General features: G+C 35.2%; 1 protein-coding gene across 1 annotated transcript; it reads right to left on the reverse strand.

Moving 5' to 3' along the window:
- Positions 1 to 12,629: 12,629 nt before the first annotated feature.
- LOC126702023 (protochlorophyllide-dependent translocon component 52, chloroplastic-like) lies at positions 12,630 to 14,020 on the reverse strand. Its single transcript, XM_050400624.1, has 4 exons — positions 13,698 to 14,020; positions 13,209 to 13,297; positions 12,940 to 13,127; positions 12,630 to 12,813 (listed from the first exon to the last, which is right to left on the reverse strand). The coding sequence occupies exons 1-4, from the start codon at positions 13,721 to 13,723 to the stop codon at positions 12,784 to 12,786; spliced, it is 333 nt and encodes a 110-aa protein (XP_050256581.1). The 5' UTR covers positions 13,724 to 14,020; the 3' UTR covers positions 12,630 to 12,783.
- Between the last annotated feature and the right edge of the window lie 8,871 nt (positions 14,021 to 22,891).

The raw sequence follows: 22,891 nt of genomic DNA on the forward strand, positions 1-22,891 counted from the left end.
CCGTGCGAGTCCCATTCTACTCGCCTTTACTTCTGGGAGCGCTTTGGAGACTGCCTTTGATGACATGTCGTTCTTCCCTTTTAGGCCTTGGGATGCCGAGGATAGGGTCATCCTTGGCTGCATCTCTAGGCCATTTGGACTTTCGCTACTTGTCCTCGGTAACTACTCTCCTCGGCGCGGGCCTTGGGCCCTAATGGAAAGTGAGCCGAGACCACAAATTCTCTGGCCCCACAATAGCCCCTCAAAATCCTGCTGTCCGGATCCTTGGACGGAGAGGAGGGTTTTGATGACATCAAGCCTCTGTCATAACTTGTCAATCTTTGTCATCTATCAGTCCTAGAGACTCTTTGTTTGCCCGAGACACGTTCTTGGAGCCTTGGAAGGTGTCTTCATTAAATGCGGGCGGCTCTGTGCTTCCCACATTCAATGGCGCGATGGTAATCTAACGGTGGAGATTTCCTTACTTTTATGGACGAGAAAATTCGTGCAGTTACTTTCGATGGGAGGTATAAATAATTTTTAGAATTGACACTTTTGCACTTAAGAGTTCTAGCGCACATATCCTGGGTTCAGCCAAACTTTCATCCAAATTCAAGTCTATCTCCAGTATAAAAAGCCTGTTCAAGGAACCTTTCCCCCTTTCTATAAGTTTTCTGCTCTCACTAACTTGTGCTTTTTATTTTCTGGGTTCATTTTTCTCTTGTTCCTCTCCTTCTCCCGTCACCCTCTGAGTCTGTTTAGTAGTTCCTAGAGATTGTTAAATTGAAAAAGTTGGTTGAGACTGAAGAGGCGATGGAAAAGTTCATCGCCGACTATAGGATACCCCCCAACATAAGTTTGAGGTATTGCAAGGAAGGGGAGTGGCATCTTAAGAGAAGGACGAGTGAGGTGGTAATTCCCCTTCCCGCCTTCATGGAGGGGGGTATGAGAATCCCCATGGGGCCGGTAATGAGGAGTTACCTTAGGCATTTCCGATTAGCTCCCACCTAGTGCGCTGCTAATATGTTTAGGATTCTGAGTTGTGTGGATGCCTTAAACGAAAAAATGGGGCTAAAACTAACCCATCATGACGTAAATTGGTGCTACAATCTCCAAAATTTGAGGGGCAAATCCTACTACATGAAGACGAGAGACGATAGGGTTCGGCTAATCCAGTGCCTACCTGAGTCCAACAAAGGGTTGAACAAGGACTTTCTTATTGTATCTGGAGAGTGGCATGATGGCCTTCCTTGCCCAATTGTGGAGGGAGAACCAGGTGAGGTGTAGAGAGTAGGAGGGGGCCAATCTTTTGCGCCGTCTTAATTTTGTGTGGTTCGGTTACTAACCATGAACATGCCTTTTTTTGCAGATCCACACGCCTTTCACCGACACTTTCATCTGGTCAACCGGGTGGATTTAGAGACTATTCTCCAAGCGGCGGTTTTTGTAAATGACGAGGATGGTCAAGTCAGAGTCGCTCACAAAATCTTAGGGTACGATCCCATCCAGAAGTCATTTGCCGCCCCAAAGCATGTGATTAGAGCTAACGATCCTCGGCTTTAGAAAATCACTGTAGTCAAGCACAGGTTTTTGATCTCTGAAGGATCTCCTGTTCCGGAGGGCATCCCGTTGGCGGGCTCTTCCCCGTCTTACCAAGCAGCGGAGGACGAAGATGACTTGGGTCTGTCCGAGGAGGGATTTGGGGTATTTGACCAAGCTGACCCATCCGAGGATCCCTCTGGTGATCTGGGTGACCCTGACTTGTCCGAAGCGAAACCGTTGTCAGTAGGAACCTCCTCTCGGGCGGAGATGGGTCTTAAGAGAAAGCCCCCGACCAGCTTATTCGATCTCACTGAGGGTCAGTCGGGGAAGGGTGCACAAGGAAAGTCACAATCCAGTGTTCCAACTCCCCCACCCCAGCCGCAGCCTGTCCAGAATAGGTTTTCTCCTTCCAGGTCACAGTCATAATCTCCCCGCCCCAAACTTCCTGCATCCCAATCAACTCTGCCTCCTCGGCCTAAACCTACCGGCCCAAAGAGAAAGAGGAGTCCCAAGGGTAAGGAACCAATGGATGGGGGGAAATCCCAATCCTCTCGAGAGGAGGACAAAGCCCTGCGAACTCAAAAACAGTTAAAGATCGGGCATCAAGGCCAGGGGAAAGGGATCGACGCCCAATCCGCGCCGAGTGCTTGGCTTCTTGCCCCAATGCTCCACGGGGGGCCATTGATGGAAGATGCATCCCTTAGGAACCTTGGGGATGGCGAAGGCGCTTATGTAGCCGACGCGTTAGAGAGGGCCCTGCTGCTTCCTACTGATATGGAAGAGTTGAAGAATATGAGGATGCAGGAGGTTTTCCTCATCGTGAAGAGGTACCTGGATATGGTAAGGCTCCTAAAACCTAAGACTCTGTCGATTCTTGCTTTTAGATTCTCATTCATAATAGTTTTATCTCAATTGGCAGGCTATCCAGGCCATTTATAGGATGGAGGAAGAAGTTAAGAGGCAGAGTAAGACCGCAGAACTTGAGCGCAATAAATGTATAGAGGCTGCGCGAACCCTCAAAAAGTCCGAGGCTGACCTCTCGAAGGCTAGGGAGTACTTAAAGGACATAACCAGAGCCAGGGATAGTGCTGAGGAAGGTTTGACTGGTGCCCAAAAACAAGTCGAGGAATAGACGAGGCGCCTACTTGCTGCCGAGGAACAATTGGAGATTGCTAAGGAGCAAATCAGTGATTTAAAGAAGAAATTGATCGAGGCAGACAATGCTAAGGGCTTGGCGGAATGGGCCAGGGATGAAGCCATAAGGGCCAAGACAGAGGCTGAGTTTGCCAAGACCGAGGCCGAAACTACCAAGGACAAGGCCGAGGAGGAGACTTACGAGGCGGGGGTGGCTGAAACCCAGGCCCTCCTCAAAGCTCAAATCCCTGGTGTATGCAGGCTATACTGCTCCCAGGTTTGGGACGAGGCTCTCAAATGAGCTGGGGTGGAGGCTTCGTCCGACTTGTGGAAAGCGGAGAGCGTATTTTATCCTCCAGCCATCCGTGAGACCGCCTCTGCCAGTTTCGAGGCTATGAGCATTCCACAGGAGGCTAAGGCTGCACAGTTAGAAGCTGCTTAGCTCATTGTCATTCCTGTCGAGTCGACTGAGGGAGGAGAGCCTCATGAGGCTACAGAAGCACTTGGAGGTCTGAATCCTGAGATGCCTCAGGAGGCTGCCAAGTCTACAGTTAGTGCCTAGATCCCTGGCACCGAGGAGCCGGCCATCTTTGTTCAGCCCCTTCAGGCCATTCTCCTTGCCGATGTCTCCAAGGGCACCGAGGCTAATCTTGCTCAGTCTTCCCAGGAAAGGGATGTCTCCCAGGGCCCCGAGGCTAATCCTGCTCGGCCTTCCCAAGATGTGGTCAAAACGAAATTGAAGAAGTAGAAGCCCTAGCAAACTTTTGTATTTGTTTCTGGTTTAACTGTTAATTAGTTTCCCTTTTGTTTCGAGGACTTTAGAGTTTGCTTGTAATTAAACTCTTTGATCACATGTATGAAATTCTTTTCTTCCTTTTTCCTTTAAATTACATGTTCGTTGCCCTTGCCGATATTTACTATTGTTGCGAATCTTATGGTTTTTGAACTAGTTACCTTAACATGTATGAATGGTTGTGCATATGATATATTTGGGATTACATCCCGGAATACTAACTTACCCGCGCCCACGGGGCGTTGAACTTGTATCTGAACATACTTCTGGGGAATCAAAGGCATCATCCGAGGTGTCGTGTGTGTTGTTAGGCCGGGCCTGGTACTTAGATTTTCTTTAAGTAGTTGGTTTCCCCATAGGTTTGAGTCCGAGGACCATGCAATACCTTGGTTCTGTCCAAAATTTAGATTTTCCTTAAGTAGTTGTTTTCCCCATAGGTTTGAGTCTGAGGACCATGCAATACCTTGATTCCGTCCAAAACTTAGATTTTCTTTAAAGTAGTTGGTTTCCCCATAGGTTTGAGTCCAAGGACAATGCAATACCTTGGTTCTGTTCAAAACTTATAGTTTTTCTTTAAAGTAGTTGGTTTCCCCATAGGTTTGAGTCCGAGGACCATGCAATACCTTAATTCTATCCAAAACTTAGATTTTCTTTAAGTAGTTAGTTTCCCCATAGGTTTGAGTCTGAGGACCATGCAAGACCTTGGTTCTGTCCAAAACTTACATTTTTTCTTAAAGTAGTTGGTTTCCCCATAGGTTTGAGTCTGAGGACCATACAAGACCTTGGTTTTGTCCGAAACTTAGATTTTCTTTAAGTAGTTGGTTTCCCCATAGGTTTGAGTCCGAGGACCATGCAAGACCTTAGTTCTGTCCAAAACTTATTTTTTTTCTTAAAGTAGTTGGTTTTCCCATAGGTATGCGTCCGAGGACCATGCAAGACCTTGGTTCTGTCCAAAACTTACATTTTTTCTTAAAGTAGTTGGTTTCCCCATAAGTTTGAGTCCGAGGGCCATGCAAGACCTTGGTTCTGTCCAAAACTTAGATTTTATTTAAGTAGTTGGTTTCCCCATAGGTTTGAGTCCAAGGACCATGCAAGACCTTGGTTCTGTCCAAAACTTACATTTTTTCTTAAAGTAGTTGGTTTCCTTATAGGTTTGAGTCCGAAGACTATGCAAGATCTTAGTTCTATCTAAAATTTAGATTTTCTTTAAGTAGTTGGCTTCCTCATAGGTTTGAGTCCGAGGACCATGCAAGATAGGTTTGAGTCCGAGAACCATACAAGACCTTGGTTCTGTCCAAAACTTACATTTTTTCTTAAAGTAGTTGGTTTCCCCATAGGTTTAAGTCCGAGGACCATGCAAGACCTTGGTTTTGTCCAAAACTTACATTTTTTCTTAAAGTAGTTGGTTTCCCTATAGGTTTGAGTCCGAGGATCATGCAAGACCTTGGTTCTGTCCAAAACTTAGATAATCTTTAAGTAGTTGGTTTTCCCATAGGCTTGAGTCCGAGGACCATGCAAGACCTTGGTTCTATCCAAAACTTACATTTTTTCTTAAAATAGTTGGTTTCCCCATAGGTTTGAGTCTGAGGACCATGGAAGATCTTGGTTTTGTTCAAAACTTAGTTTTTCTTTAAGTAGTTGGTTTCCCTATAGGTTTGAGTTCGAGGACCATGCAATACCTTGGTTCTGTCCAAAACTTAGATTTTCTTTAAGACTCGAGGATTAGCCCCTCGACCAAGGTGTGGGGCACTGACTTAATGTTGGAAGCCCCTAGAACTGCCCGAGCCACTGGCACTTCGAAGTGCAGCCTTGAGTGGGAGCTAAGTTAGGACGACAACCCCACATTGCTGGAAATGATGTAGGAGCTTTCTCAGACCCTTGTTGGACAGGAGCTTGATCCTACCATGACTAACCACCGCCTGTGCCAATGCACAAGCCTTCCCACAGATGGCGCCAATTGTAAGGACTCAATTTGTAACGACCCCAAACTGGTTTATTGGATTCGAACGTTAAAGGCCCAAACAATAAATTTGTAGAGGGTTTGCTAAAAGGCTAGACCTTGGTCATCGGACAGTAGTTAGTCATGGTGTTCATGATAACTGCACAAGGGTGAACTGTGCTTGCCCCAAAAGGCTTTCTCCTCAGCACGGCCTGGGAGGCTCTCGTTCTTGGTCCCCCCTCCGATGAGCTTAAGGTTCTTATTATTCCTTTCACTTTTTTTTCCCTTTCTCTTTTGGCGCATGAATTCTTACATTATATAGCCCTTCTCAGTCGATCCTGACCTTCCATCTGTTGATCAGGCAGGTAACTACTCGAGTGCTTGTCCCATTAGCCGCCTCCCCCCACTTTCTGTTAGTTAATAACTGAAATCACACTATTCAGGGGTCTTTTCCCATCAATGTGGCTAGGACGATTTTTGGCGCATTCAATGCGGAGGTGACGTCTTTTCCTTGAACCACTCCCACACTGTACCCTCGTGCGAGTCCCATTTTACTCGCCTTTACTTCTGAGAGCACTTTGGAGGCTTCCTTTGATGACGTGTCGTTCTTCCCTTTTTTGCCTTGGGATGCCGAGGACAGGGTCATCCTCGGCTGCATCTCTAGGCCATTTGGACTTTCACTACTTGTCTTCGGCAACTACTCTCCTCGGCGCGGGCCTTGGGCCCTAATGGAAAGTGGGCCGGGACCACAAATTCTCTGGCCCCACAATATGTATATAGATATATAGAATAGAATTTCATCTTATGGATTCTACTCTATATTGATTTATTTGTATTATTAAATTAGGACATCAATTAGTTTATAATATAGTTGGGGTTTGAGTCTCAGATTTCTTATTTGATAAGAAGATATTTTACCAGTTAAGTTAATTGGAACCTATTACTATGTTGATTTTTCATAAAACTAAAAAATAGTGACTTGTTTAAATTTAGATACTTTTTATTTGAATCAATATTTTAAATTACATTTTGCTTTGGCTGTTCTAGTTGGAATATCATGTTCTAATATATAAACTGATACACTAAACCCTTATTTCATCTCAGTCCAAATTCTGGCCTATATTGACCATTTCAAATTCTAGCATTTTGGGCGGAATATGCATTTAAGAATTGTAATTGCTTTTGTGGCTTTTTTACTTTTAAAAAAAAAAAAAAAAAAACCCACTTTTATGAGTTTTTATAATCTTTTTTGGTAAGTTTAATCACGTATAAGATTATTTTTTTAATTTTGAAAACAATAATATGTATGAGATTTCATTAACTTTTAATATGTTTAAATATGTGAAAGAGTTTATGTACCTTAATTTTTATTTTTAATATATCTTTTATGAAGTTTGCAAATTAGGATGATATTAATTATGAAATATTGAACTTTTTATGTATAATTATATTATAAAACAGTATTCCACATTACTAGATTTTCTGTCAAAAAAAAAGAAAAAGAGGAAAGAAGTCGCATTCCACAGAGGATCTTTTAGTTTTTTGGGACAAATATATTGTTGTTATGTCCTTTTGGAATTCCCAAATTCTCCATAGTTCAATTTTTCTCTATTAGTAGTCAAAGAAACAATTATCACGTTGTATAGAACATGGCACATGATAAAAGGCAAAAGATAGGAATGAAATTGGATTGGGTTGTAACTTGTACAACTCATTGCCCAGACCAATTCTTTCTTCTCTTGTCGAAATTTTTAGCATGGCCTTTAGCTAGTTTGGTCCCTGGTACATGCTTATGCCTTAGGTCCATGAAGCAAGGCGATTGCAGCCTCATTTGCATAAAGCTGGGCTCACTAGGTCCAAGTCTGGGCCGAATCACTTCTTCTTCATTTAGAATCAAGCTCCTGATATGGCATGCACTGTACACACCATACACCTGCAAATCATTTTCTCTTCTATTATACTCTCTTTTTTTTTTTTTTTTTTGGCTGAGACTCTTCTATTATACTCTTACATTCTTTATCTTCTCCCAGTTTCTTTCTCTGGTTCTTCTTCTCAAAAATAAATAAATAAATAATTCTTTCTCTGTCTCTTAAATTGGTCCAAGAGTGCCCATATTCCATTATTTATCAAATCTCTTTAATCCTTCTATTTTTTCTAGGCCTAATTTTTTTTTTTCATTTATTTTCTCATTCAATAGCTGCAGATGATTAATATTCAAGAGGCTCTCCAAATTAGAGAAAAAATGGCCCATTTTTTATTATCTCCTCTCCAGTCAAAGAAAAATAGCCCAAGATAAGATTGCCCATTTTTCCATAATCCAGAAACAATTTGGTAAGTCTATCTCCTCCACTTTTTCTCTTTTTTCTTTCCCAGCATTTACTCACTTTCCTAGTTTACTTCACAAAATTTAGGTTATTCGATGGTTGTTATCCAATTGGGCCTTGGGGGGCTGAAATGTATTTAACTGCAAACAAGTTCAGGTACATAAATCTCTCTTTTTGCCGAGGACATTATTTTCTTTTCCAACATAACACAATCCAAGGGTAATTCTTTGCTTCTAATATTTAAATTCAACAGATTAATGAGAGTATCATGAGTATGTATGCTTATTTCTTATTTATGGCGAAAACATAATAATAATCTTCTTCGAGATTGTGATTAATATTAGAGTTGTGTTTCAACCAACAGTCAAGTTTGTTTGCTTTATAATAATTAAAAAAAAAAAACTATGGTTGCCGTTATAGTTGCATGAAGCATCAGTTTCTAATAGTGCTAGCTGCAGACCGGTGAGATGTGCCATAAATTTTGACATTGTTAAGTGTAAAGGGGATATGTAGGTGAGACATATAACTATCAATTTCAAACCCAACTCAAAATAATGTGATTATTATCTGATGGAGTATAATTGATATAGAGTAATATATACTCTATAAGTTAGGTAGTCCATATTTGTTATTTAAAAGTGTTTTAAAAAAAATTTTAAAAAAAAATTGTTTTCAAGAAAACAGAATGTATTAAGCTGGAGGATGTGCAGTTTTAATTAGAACATACAATTGATCTAGATTATTTCATACAAAAGCAAACATTATTTACCATTATTGGAGAGTTATTGAGCATTTTATTAAAACATTGTTTACAATTAAATGAAGTTTTCACTTTTTTTCATTATTTTTTTTTAATTTTATATAATCACCAACCTAAAATATAGGAATCAATTATTACAAAAATGTTTCCTTACACACAAAACTAAGGAAGCTAGATATGTCGTAGATCTTAGTCAATCAATAATATAGCATGTTAGGGTGTGTGTCTTGTGGGGGGGGGGGGGGGGGGGGGGGTGGGGGGTGGCACAAGTGTTTATACATGTCAATATTTTTTAAATCTGGATTATGGTAAGAAAAACTAATCTCATTCTCTGAAGATTCATGTAGTAGCTTTGGAACCGCCTCTTGTTTGATCTCTTAATGGTCCTAAACCTTTCATTTCAAATTATTAATGACATTATGTAAGTTAATATATGGCAAGTTGACTATTAAGACCACTCACACACAAAGCAAGAAAAAAAAATCATTTGATTTAAAATTACATAAGCTCGCACAGTCATGTTTAGCAATAAAAATGTAATGCCAAAGTTTGTGTACAAAAAAATAAAAGAACATTTCTTGTAAAAATATAAATAACAATTACAGACTACACAGACCAATGAGTTTTTCAAATCTCATAATAATAAATTTGGTCTATTGAGTTCTATTTTAAAATGAATACCAATAATATCTTAATAAGCATAGAGAGGAGTGAAGTGTTTTCCCTTGGTACTCAAGGTCACTCCAGGTTGTTAGCAAGTTTGGGAAGAGATTCCAGATATGAAGCGGTTTCATGAGGAGGTAAAGAAGTCAACAAATCATTATATGGCATTAGATTTAAAGCGCAATATAGAACTATAATAGATTAAAGGAAAACATAAATTAATACATTTTGAAAATTCATTTTAGGTCTAATGGAATTTACCTTTCATCAATATCACATTGGGGGTTAATAAAAAAATCAAAAACAAGGCATGAACTTTGCTAATGAGATGCTGAATAAGAGTCCGATTTAGCCACTGCCCTACAATTTCAGATAAAGTAGACCTGTTCAAACATATCTAATAAGTTAGTAGGCATCTAAAAGAACTAATCACTATGCATCACTCTACATCTCTACATATATATTGTGTCCAATGACAAAAAAAAACTGAGAGGTCACTTTCAATTTACCTAAACAAATTTACAACTTCTGGTGGACTTAGTGTGCAACTACAAAATAAAAATGAACTCCTCAACTTAGTGAGAGTGTCTCAATCTCCTATGGGAATGACCAGATTTACAAAGTGAAACAAATCACTATATAAAAGATTCAATGTTACATGAGAACAAATCTATATGTTGAACTTTAAAATGAAATTTACTTTTTCTCCTTAGGTTTACATATATATATGGCAAAACAACCAAATTTGTCTTCTGTGGTGATAGAACTCTACCAATCATTTTACAATCCCACAAAAAACTGTTATGAACCATTTTTTTTTTTTTGTGTGGATAATCTACCAAAAACATTCCACAATTTGAAGGTTAAAAATTGTCCCAAATAGGTAATATAAATTCCAATATATCTAATACAACAAACAACAGTTATCAAATGTATACACATATAAAATAAGGAGGAATTCGATAAATAACACACCATTGGTTAGATTATACAAAATATACCAGAAACACTATGTCTAGAATCCATGGTAACTACATCATCATATTACAAATCCATGTATAAGGCAGACAATGCAATATACATAAACATAATTCCTGTCCAAGAAACCCAAATAGGAACATATGGATCCACACCAAAAATGGGAACTTTGTACAGGAATTTAGCATCAAAAAGACAGTCTTAACATGAAATTTATACGACAACAGTAAAAGCTCACAAACAAACACAGACAGATACATTGTGCACCCTGTCAAAAATTAAGTATCAAGGAACACAAAGTTACATCTAAAGTAAAGTCTTAATAATGCGTCCAATGGTGACAACAATAGATTCTCTTATATATTGAAAAATAGTAGTGTAATACTTATAGTTTACTGACTTATGGAAAAAAAAAGTAACTACAATTCACTTGAAAAAAAAAAAAAAAAAAGGGCAAGATGTAGCAATTGGGCCTTGGCTCAAGTGGTAGAGGGATGAGATATCAGGTAGCATTTAGATAAAAATCTTGCTTAACAAACATATGATGAGATGAGATGACCACTATTTTCCTTGCAGCGTCAGATTGGGTTCCAATCTATTATCTAGAGTTGAAGCAAATACAAATTACAACATGCTTGAGATGTGAGAAATAAACTGGGTAATCTCTAAGATGGTTTGCTATCATATCTGGCGCACCCATGCAATCATGCACATACTGATACAGACATCTGTTTATGAAGTATGTTCACATGTGAAGTTATTTAAATTTATCCATAGCAGGTTGAAAGAAGCAATAAAAGACATGTCAGGAGACACATGACATTATTAGCTTACTGAGTCAAGAGAAACTACAAATACCACACACTCCAAGGTCCAGCAATGCATGAAATGCCACCATAAATTGGAAACTTTCTGTAGATCCAGCATCAAGGTAAAGAGTAGCATCTTGAATCTGCTCTGATATCTAAAGACAAAGGTGAATAAAGAATTTTTAGAATAGATCAACTAAATGTTGGACAGAGATAATCACATGTCAAGTCAATGCCATCACTAAATTCAAAGCAACTGCATTATCTAACTCTACTCAAGGCTTCTCAAAAGCAAATAAAAAGCAGAAACTTCAAGTAGAGAGGCATTCAAATAAAGGCATGTTAATAAAAAGAAAACTACTTTTTAGCTAGACAAAAGCTATGTCAATGATCAGCCGGCTCTCATTACACTTGTACTTATGCCATTAGTAAAGTGCCCAGTAAGATATCAAAGTTAGGAACATATATAGAGAGGGATAAAGGCATCATCACTCTAACCCCACTTGGGCTAAAATCGCAGGGTGGTATACTCTGTTCGCTCTTGACCCATACTCTAACCAAAAGACAAAAGGTAAAATGGCATTATCATGTTTCAAAACCTCCACTGAATTCCTTTCGGCCTTCCTATTAAATTTGTGGTGTCTTCAACTTGAACCATAGAAAGTCATTTAGATGTTTTATAATTGGTCCATGTCACAAAAGACTAAGCCATGTAGTCTAGATGTCTGCTCTTCTTTCCAAAAAAAGGAATACCACATATGGACACTAAACACGGCAACATCACAAACCTCTTACATATGTGGGTTAGATTTAAATTGGGATAATTACACATAACCCACCTGTGGTTAGGGCGAAAATCACTTTGCCTACCCGTGGTTTGAAAAGTATCACTTAACCCACCTGTGGTATGTTTCCGTCAATCTCCGTAACCCACCTCAAGCCCAGCCATTACAAAAACACCTCTTAACACCAAAACACAACATAACGCGAATCAAAACACCCAAAACTCAGAAACTTTTCAAGAGAGAGACTTGTGGTGAGATCAACGTGTTCTTCGTGGTTTTTATATCTCTTTTTTAGCATCACTCACCCGCAAATCCCTACTCTCTTTCAGTTTCATGGGGTTTTCTCGCAGACCCATTTCACATTCCACCCGAATTCCCACAAACCCAGTTCAGATTAGTGGGTTTCGTACTTGTTCTTCGTGCCACTCTTACTCTCACCCGTTGAGTTCTAGTCATGGAGCCGAGTTTAAGAATTTGGGCCGTTTTGAAATGCGATTTGGGCAACTGGGTTTTGATCATTTTCTAGTTTCTACAGTTTCGAATGGTGGGTCGGGTGGCTATGGAGGTTCTGGTGGCTATGGGCAACTGGGGTTTTTTTTTTTTTTTTTTTTTTTTTTTATAAATTCGAGGAGTTAGCCAAAGGGTTGAGGGAGGCAATGGGGAAAAATTCTATCTTTCTTTTCTCTCTATTGTGAACCCATAACCACTGGCCACCGTGATTTCTGCAAAAAATAAAAAAATAAAGCACACCCATGAATCTGTAGTAAGGTTGATCTGGTGAACCTATACCAGTAACTTAATTCGATAGTAACCCATTAAAAGCAAAAGTGATTTATAATGGAATAAACCAGCTGCCTAGATTGAAAAAAGAAAAAAAGAAAAGAAACTTGCAATAACATACAAAGAGATGGGAGTCACCTCAATGTGTAGAAGATATAAATCAGAGTCTATAACTAGGTTTTGTTCCTTATGAAATATCCATCGTGGCACAACTTTATTAATTCAATGACCATAGTTTCTTGGGAAGATCCATATCAATCTGCTACTCCCTGGACTAACTGGAATGGAAAAAAAATTTTAAAAAAATTCCTTCTGCACAGATGTATCCTGCATCAACCAAGATTTACATAAATAGAAGTACTAAGGAACGAAAAATGAAATACATAAGTAAGAATTAACCAAAAATTTTGTTTATCATCTATGTATAAAAGATTAATCAATCTAATAGATAACCTTTCTGGTTCCAGCTGATGATTCAGATCCATTAGCTTGATCCTCAGGCTTAAGAGATGCATAAACCAGGTATGGGGCAATAAATGTGCATCTGCTCCATTCCTGAAACTGTACTATATTGAACCCATTGCCGTCCAACTTTTCAATCTTAAATTCAATCGGTGTGCACCCCTCTCTATCAGCCTCCGCTGTGAAGGTAACTTGGTTTCAGTCATAAATAAAGAAATCAAAACTTATTGGCAGAACATAAGGATTATTCAAAACTTCACTGTTTTTGGATGGTAGATTTTCCTTTACTCCATAATGTGCATAAGGAACATGAGCAGGATCCATAAGATTCTCAATCAATACCTCATATCTGAATTTGTAAAAAATCAATATATTCCCAATCAGATCTACTAAAGAGAAAGGAGGTAAGATATAAAAAATAAAAAATAAAAAAAAGAAGCAAAGCCCAAATTCAGGTGCCCAACTTTTAGTGATACACACATTTGAAAACCTTCCATATGATATTTATGCCAAATGAAAAGAAAGAAGAAACCATTTACAATCAATCAAAAAGATATGAACTTTCTTATGACATTTGCCAAAATGAAATTATAAAATATTAATACTTTGTCCTTCAGCATTACAGGTGCCTAAAAGTTATAAAACATATAGCAGGAAAAAAGGCCAGATATGGTTTCATAAGTAGAAAAAATAGAATCTATATTTTCCAAGATAACAGGTTTTTGTCAGAAGATAGTGGCAGACCATACCCATTAGGAATATCTCTATTTCCCATTAAGTTAGTATATGAAGGATCATCTATTTCTGGAATGTAGGGGGGTTTCTTTTCCACAAGAATATCTTTGTATCAAAAAAAAAATAAAGCACACCCAAATGCAAAAACCAACAAAACCCACAAATGGTGACACAAAACCACCAAATGGAGAGCCACAACTCATTAATGGCGAGAAAATTTGTAACCACTTATGGAGAACCAGAACCATCGTGATGAGATGAAACCACCGGGCCAGGACAGGCTGAAAAAGAGATATAAAAACCACGAATAACACGTTGATCTCATCACAAGTCTCTCTCTTGAAAAGTTTCTGAGTTTTGGGTGTTTTGATTCGCGTTATGTTGTGTTTTGGTGTTAAGAGGTGTTTTTGTAACGGCTGGGCTTGAGGTGGGTTACGGAGATTGACAGAAACATACCACAGGTGGGTTAAGTGATACTTTTCAAACCACGGGTAGGCAAAGTGATTTTCGCCCTAACCACAAGTGGGTTATGTGTAATTATCCCATTTAAATAAGACTACATTTTTCAAGTCTGATCAGGCAACTCAATGGTGGAAGACTGTTCTTTATAAAATTACAGATTAACATAATTTTTCAACAATTTTTATATAGACAATTCAAAGAAAATCTTTTAAGAAGCTAAGACCAAGAACTTAATTTCTAGAGAATATGTACTGGGCTCATGGATTGCAAATGGATTTTGCATATTGGTTATCTCTAAGACATGGAATACGTATTGTCAAGTGTAGATGCTTGTAAGACATTGAGCATGCTTTGTCCTTAGTGTAACCATGTATACTATAATTGATCTGTAATGTAAATCAAGCTTGAGTTAATGCTAATGAGTATCTATATACTCAACAAAAGGGGGAAAAACCTTAGCTTTTCTACAATAAAAGTACATCAAATATTAACAAAAACAAAAAACCACGTGCTAAATTTGGCCATTACCAAATCATTAATATACCGTAGGAAGAAGTATACATGTCCACTTATTAAACCTGGGCATTGTACAAAATCAAAATCTAGAAAAAGAACAAAACACTCTCAGTCAGGTATTTTATCAAACAATTTTCGTGCATGTGAAAGTGGGTGATTGGCAGAGAGAGACATTACACAAACAAATTAAAGCTTCAGAGGATACAAACTAATCAAACCCTGAATTAGCAGGAGAAATACATTGTATTTTTGTATTTTGTGGATTCATTTGTAACTGGGTTATAAGGGTTCAAGAGCTAAAACTGAAGTTGCTGAAGAAAAGAAGTTTTGGTCGAGTGAGTTGGAATTGCAGGTGTCAGGCATTTGAATTTTGGTTGAGAGACAACTTCGGTGGACTTTCATGGGAGTCTTGCTCTAGAGGAAAATCAATTATCATTTCCATCACTACAATTGAGTGTTGATTGGACTTTTGGGAATCAGTGGAGCACACCCATACTTTTTTTTTTTTTTTGAGAAAAAGCACACCCATACTTAGCCATGAGGCTTGAAGGTGTAATCAGTGCTTGGGTTGGTTGCAAATACAAGATTGCTCCACATTTTAGTGGATTGTTTCTAGCAGTGGTACCACAGAGTCTTTAAATTTATGTGGGTTGCTAATTGTTTATGTTTTACATGTTTATCCATGCTAATTGTGATGTCCATGTACTGTATAATTGGTTAATCACTTAAATTTGGTGTTAATTGTTGGATTAGCTTAAAAGTGATTTAAGCCGTAATTTTTAAATTTGAGGTCTAAATCATTACTGAGGTCGGATTAGGTAAAATTTTCTCATTATATTACCAAAATAGAAATTAAAAGAAAATTTGGTTGAGAAAAGGTTGATGATGTGGGTAATGAGGTAGCTAACAAGAGTCTTGCAAAATTAAATGCAAGGCTTCTATTATTATATATAGTATAGATAGATGATGACGCTATATAAAACTCTTAAGTTAGGGGGAAAAACGTCATTGGCACATGATAAAAAGCAAGATAGGAATGAAATTGGGTTGGGTTGAGCTTGTACAACTCATTGCCCAGTCCAATTCTTTCTTCTCTTGTCGAAACTCTTTGTCTGGCCTTTTAGCTAGTTTGGTCCATGCTAATGGCTACATGCTTCTTACCTTATAGTCACATGAGGTGAGGTGATTGCAACCTCATTTGCATAAAGTTGGGCTCAATTGGTCCAAGTCTTGGCCGAATGACCCCTTCTTCATTTAGACTCAGGCTCCTCATATGGACTACACCGTACACACTTTATAGCTAGTAATAAACCGACACAATAATAATAATTATTTTTTAAACCAGCTTAATTTTATTTCACTCTTTGTTACGCAATCAAGTCAAGAGTCTCGCAACTCAGCTAACACTTTTTTAATTTCTTGATAGAGACATTCAGAGTTTAAACCCTCACAATTTTCTTTCTTTATATTTATCACTTTGTAAATTGAATTATATAATTCTATTTTAATGATAAAAGGTAAAAATAAAATACTTATGCTTAATCGAACCTTTATAAGTTATTCTCTCTTAATTTTTCCTCAGTGGGAATCACCCTGAGTGGATAACTTATTAATTCTTTATCTTAGCTTTCTCAGTTTTTTTTTTTTTTTTTTTTTTTTTTTTTTTTTTTTTTTCACACATCCATCTAAATATTTTAATTTTGGCTACATTTCCAATATGAAGGTGTTAATTTTAAAAACCTAACATTTTGTAGGATATGAGCATTGATGAGATCATAAAAATCATTAAGGTCGTCCATTCATTGCATCATTTGTGGGCCATCAAAGAAAGATGAGTAATCACTCAACACATTCAATAACGACCATCAAAGGTCTTAAACTCTCTCATCAAGACAAAGAATGTTACAATTAGGGTAATAATTACCCTCATTTATGTCCAACAACTACCTAAGTCACTTATAAAAGATACAATCTGCCTCACTTGCTAGGTACGTCAAAACATACTACAAAAACACTATCTATATACAAAATATATAGGCTAATACTAACTTAAACATTGGAGGCTCTCCCACTGGGCACAACTCGGTGATCTCTTTAATCAACTCTTTTTTTTTCTTTTTCTTTTTCTTGCAGATTTTAGAAGACCATTAAAAGCTCTAGATTGGATAAGTGACCCAACTAACAATTTTTGGTTTCATCAAGCATAATTGAAATAAAATTAGTCTTATGGATTTTCACTTTTTACTTAACTATTCGCTGTTTAAGAGAGTGTGTTATGTAAAGTATAACTTACCTCACATCAATATATTACTAAAAGCTGAAGCGTGGCATTTATAGCTGCTAAGCTCCTGTTGCGCCACCTCATCACCACGTCATTTGCCACATAATTAATATTTATTCCTTTTTTTTTTTACAAATATATATATATATATATATATATAGATTATTGACTTTACATATTCATCTTTGTCGATTTTAACATCTATATATAATTAATATTTATTCCTATTTTTTTTACAAAAAAAAAAAAAAAATATATATATATATATATATATAAATAGATTATTGACTTTACATATTCATCTTTGTCGATTTTAACATCTATATATATTTCTTTTTTATTTCCAATTTTCCTATAATTTTTTTTATTTTTACATTCACTTATTTTTTTAAATATTTACATTTTCTTCAACCTTTCTTCTTCCCTCACCTTTTCATCTCCCCACTACCCTCTACTTTAATATTGCTATTCATCATTCTCTTCATCTTCCTTTATTTGTCTCTTTTTATCCTTTCCCTCTTACTATAAATTTGTCACTCTTTTCCATTATTTGCATAGTTTTCTCTCACAAAAAGGTTCTCTCTCTCTCTCTCTCTCAATGTTTTGGTGGATTTTTATTTTTTATTGCATCTCCGCTTTAGGTTGATAAAATTTTGTATTTTTAAGAACTCTAATTTATGTGGATACGATTTAGTTTTGTGTTTTAAGCTAAAGCGTGGCATTTATAGCTGCTAAGCTCCTGTTGCGCCACCTTATCACCACGTCATTTGCCACATAATTAATATTTATTCCTTTTTTTTTTTACAAATATATATATATATATATATATAAAAATAGATTATTGACTTTACATATTCATCTTTGTCGATTTTAACATCTATATATATTTCTTTTTTATTTCCAATTTTCCTATAATTTTTTTTTACATTCACTTATTTTTTTAAATATTTACATTTTCTTCAACCTTTCTTCTTCCCTCACCTTTTCATCTCCCCACTACCCTCTACTTTAATATTGCTATTCATCATTCTCTTCATCTTCCTTTATTTGTCTCTTTTTATCCTTTCCCTCTTACTATAAATTTGTCACTCTTTTCCATTATTTGCATAGTTTTCTCTCACAAAAAGGTTCTCTCTCTCTCTCTCTCTCTCAATGTTTTGGTGGATTTTTATCTCTCTCAATGTTTTGGTGGATTTTTATTTTTTATTGCATCTCTGCTTTAGGTTGATAAAATTTTGTATTTTTAAGAACTCTAATTTATGTGGATACGATTTAGTTTTGTGTTTTAAGTTATTATTATTATTAATATTTTGCTCTTTGATTGTTAAATTTTATCCGATTACATTATAAAAAATTAAAGATAGTAGATAAAAATAAAATAGTATTCCATTACATAGCATAATTTGGATAATTTAGTGTTTATTGTTATATCTTTTAATTTTTCTTATTTTTTTCTTCTCTTCCATTTTACTCAATATTGAAATTCAACCACATCCTCCTTATCATTAAATTATTTATATTTTCTCTCTTTTTGTTTTAAAAAATAAAATATGTAATATTTTGCTTAAATTCAAATAAAAGAAAATTGTGCTCATCAAATTGTACTCATTTTTTTTTTAACATTTACACTTTCTTCAACCTTTCTCATTCTCTTTACCTTTTCATCTCCCCCAAAATTCTACCTTGATATCACTCTTCCTCTTTCCTTTTATCTTCCTTTATTTTGTTTTTTTTTTATATTATCATCCTTTTAGTATAAATTTATCATTCACTCTTCTATTCTTTACATAATTTTATCTCACAGAAAAGTGGTTATTTTCCACTCTTTCTCCCTCAATTTTTTGGTAGATTTTTATTTTTATTTTTCTTGCATCTCTATTTTAGCCTGATAAAGTTTTGTATTCTTTAGAGCTCTATTTTGGTTTATGGGATTTAGCTTTGTGTTTTAAGTTTTTTTATTTATTTTTTATGTCTTTTATTGTTAAATATTATCATATTTCATTATAAATAATTAAAAATAGTATATAAGAATGTACTATTATTATATTACATAGAATTATTTGGATAAGTTAGTGTTTATTGTTATGTATTTTATTTTTATTTTTTTCTCATATCATTTTATTTAACATTTAAATTCAACCACATCCCCCATATATATCATTAAATTATTTATATTTCCACTCCTTTTTTATTTTTAAAAATTTTAAATATAATATTTTGCCTAAATTAAATAAATAAAATTGTCCACATTAAGTGGAGTAATGATAGGGAAACACTCATTCTCACACCCAATGCATCAAAGGAAGAATGAAATACAAAACAAATCAAGTTAGAAACATTAAATTAAAATAAAATAAAAAACTAATAATGCATATTTAATGTCATAGAATCATCATCAAATTTTGGAAAATGATAGGTTGCCAATGGAGAGAGAGAGAGAGAGAGAGAGAGAGAGAGAGAGAGAGAGATGGTATAGAAAAAAAAAAACCAATACAAAGTAATAAAGAGTAGATAAAGAAAAAAAAAAAAAAAAAAAAACCAAACGTCAATTAGTAATCGTTGATTGGAAAACAAAGAGGTTGTTAGGAGAAGTAAAAAATAAAATAGAGATTACCGTGTGGAGAACATTAAAAACTTTACAGTGTAGTAACATAAACAGTTTAATTCACTGAAAAAATTAAATCAACAATCAATAATTAAATACAATCATAGTACTAAATTTAAATTTAAAACTAATCAAATTCTAACTATGGAAACCATATTAATCATAACTAAAAAAGAGATGTTCTCTGATAGTAGTAGAAATTGAGTAAGAAATAAAGTTAGAAAATTTAAAAATCCATTTTTTGACATTTCATTTAACCTTATTTATAATATATATATATATATATATAATTTTCATGCACTATTACTTTCGAAAATCTAATGAACAATGTTACCTCTCATTTATCGTCTTTGTTATGCAAATCATTAGTTAGTAAATATATGATAATGGTAAGAAGCGTTACAAATGAGATCACTAAAAAAAATATAAAATTAATTAGCCACTATCATTATGGAGTAGTAGTCTATAATTTTACGCATCCAAAAAAGTGGAATATATAGAGTTTTTTTAAAGGTATGTGTAAAGATTCACTATATGTGTGTGTGTGTGTGTAAAGGTAAAAAAAGAAAGAAAAGAAGAAGGTATATTTAAGGTTTTTGTTAACTTAAAAACTAATGAAAATCAAATGGTTAATAACTAAAATTATAGTATTAATAAAATATTTAATGAGACCATCCTAAAAAAATTAACGCTCGCAACGCGCGGGTATGCGACTAGTTCCCTTAAAACTAAAAGTTTTGAGTAGAGTTTGTAATGTACATTGTATTAGAATTATTTTCCTTCTTTCTTGTGTGTGCTTGTTTCTAAAAGTAAAATAAAAAAAAAAAAAAAAATTAACTAGCTAGTTGCAACCTCACGCAATGAGTAAGAATATAGAACTTTGATCCAAACCCAATCTTGATCTGAATCTAAATAGGTCGAACTTGAAATCAAGCCTAATTCCGCCCAACCCATCACTAAATCTTAATTTCTCGTGTTCACATTCACTGAGAATGTGCAACATGAGTAATTACGCTTGAAGAAATTTCCCGTCAATTATTACTAATTTTGACCACTTTCTCTTTTTTAGGTCAATTAACGCATTATAGTCGTAACACTTCCTTTTTAGGTACTTCCAATGCAATTGTCTTCCACGGATCGTTTTCAGTGTCTCTTAATAGTACAATGTACATGCACCACTTTCTGCTCTATTTCTTGTCATCTTCAAAGAAATTGTTGGTTGGTAGACTCCTAGTCCTGGATGCCTCTACTTGGAATATTTGACCTTTATCCATTCTTATATTAAGCCTCTACAAGGATTGTTCATTCCTAGAAAAAAAAAGCAACAAATATTCCATAAACAGACTAAGTAATGGAAGGGATTATATTAGAATGATAGAGATGTTAAATTTCATAGAAAAAAAATTGTCATTAATGATGGACTTGAGAAGCCAACTAGTAGTGAAGATAAGATGACTACAAATTTATCTCAGATGCATGGCCTAAAGAATTCTTCAAGTTCAATAGCCGAACTCTCCATCACCAAAACTCAACATAAAGTTATTACAGAGAAGCAAAAACCAATGAAGGTCAAGACTGACATAAGATAATTGGCAGAAATTGATTTTTTTTTCATCGTTATGTTTTGTTAGAATGTATTCTCAAATGTCATTTTGAGATGAATGTTGTACATTTGATCTACCCTCTTGATAATTTTTTTCAACCTTTATTTTGAATTTTGAATTTTAATTTATTATTATTATTCAATTTCAAGTGATTGTACCCTTAAGAGGAGTGAAAGAGGAAAAAAAATACTTTCCCCTCTATGTTTGGGATAGTTTTTAATTCTTACTCTTATCTTTGAAACCAATTACTTTCCTCCTCTATGTTTGGAAAATAAGCAAATACTTCAAATTAACTTCTTTAGTTAAATACTTTCTCCCAATTCACAAGATAGTTGATAGATATATTATATATATATATATAGTATTTCAAACCTATAATGTCCACTCTATGATAATTGCTCTTATAATCAGGTTAAAACACCATTTAATTTTAGGTGTAAGCGGGGTTTGAACTCCAATTTTTTATTCAACGAAAAGAGAATTTACCAGTGGAATAAAAAAATAGGCACGTAACATACCACTTGGACCTAGGAGTCCGGTGGTGCTATTTTATGGAATTGGAATATGATAATTGGCGCAAACTAGTCTATATAGTGTTAGTCCAATAGATTTGCTTTTTAAAACTTAATAGGGATTGTAAGGTGATCACATAAAATAATGCATTTGTCCAATTCATTCACTTTATTTATTTTCTATGAATTGCATCTTTTTCAATCATCTTGATTTAAATACTAGGATGTTACAGGCAAAATAAAAGAGAAAGAAAAAAGGGAAAAGAATGACAAAGAAAAAAGAGAGAAAGAATGATAAAGGTAAAGAAAAGAGGAAAAAGTAAAAGAGAGAAAAGCAAGCATAAAAAAGAGAGAAAGAATGATTTAAGTAAAGAAAAGAGGGAAAAGAAAAAGAGAGAAGCAATCAGAAGGTCCTTCCTTTCTCTTATGTTGATAACTTATTTCACTAAAAGATTCCAAATTATGTTCACCATCCATAATTAGTATGGCCAAGAGCCTAATTATTTTTTTGTTTTTTATTTTTTAAAAATTTACAAGATACCTACTAATTCCTTTGTTAATTTGAACATAAGACCAACATCTGAATACCCTTAATTAAAGAGGCATTCATGTTAATTATTATTAATTATAAAAATATATGGTTAGTTTAATATTTTATCTCAAAGAATTTTTTTTCTCAATATTTTTATTTCTTGAAGTTTTCCTTTCTTTTTAAAGCTATCTTCTCTATATTATGTCCATTCAGTTTTTTCTACATTTTGCCATAAGAGAAGGGTACAATTTGAATTTGCAAAGCGTTTGATCCCTGAGAGATATCTCTCTTAACAACTGTATAGATGATAGCTCTCACATAATGCATGGGATCCACATTATGTGAAAGTAACAGTGAAAGGGCCCTCTATTATTACTCTATAGTATACAACTATTGTTGAGAGTAGACTCTTTTGAGAGTGTACCATATTGTAACTTGTAAGTCTTTCAAAAATTTCATTCCCTCTTATCCCTGTGTGTGTGTGGGGTTTATTTCTTTATTATAATCCACTCCCTCTCAACAGTCGTACGAGTCCCTCCAAATTCTACAATTGTATGGGTGGACTAAACTCAACTCTACCAGACGAAATTCAATGCTTCACCGCCCTTACAAGACTGGACAAATCTGAATTTGACGGAATGGAAGCTTTGCCTGAGTGGTTGGGCAACCTTTCTTCTCTTCAATACCTGTACCTTT

The sequence above is a fragment of the Quercus robur genome, chromosome 10 (genome assembly GCF_932294415.1).
Source record: "Quercus robur chromosome 10, dhQueRobu3.1, whole genome shotgun sequence".
Classification (NCBI taxonomy): Eukaryota; Viridiplantae; Streptophyta; class Magnoliopsida; order Fagales; family Fagaceae; genus Quercus; species Quercus robur.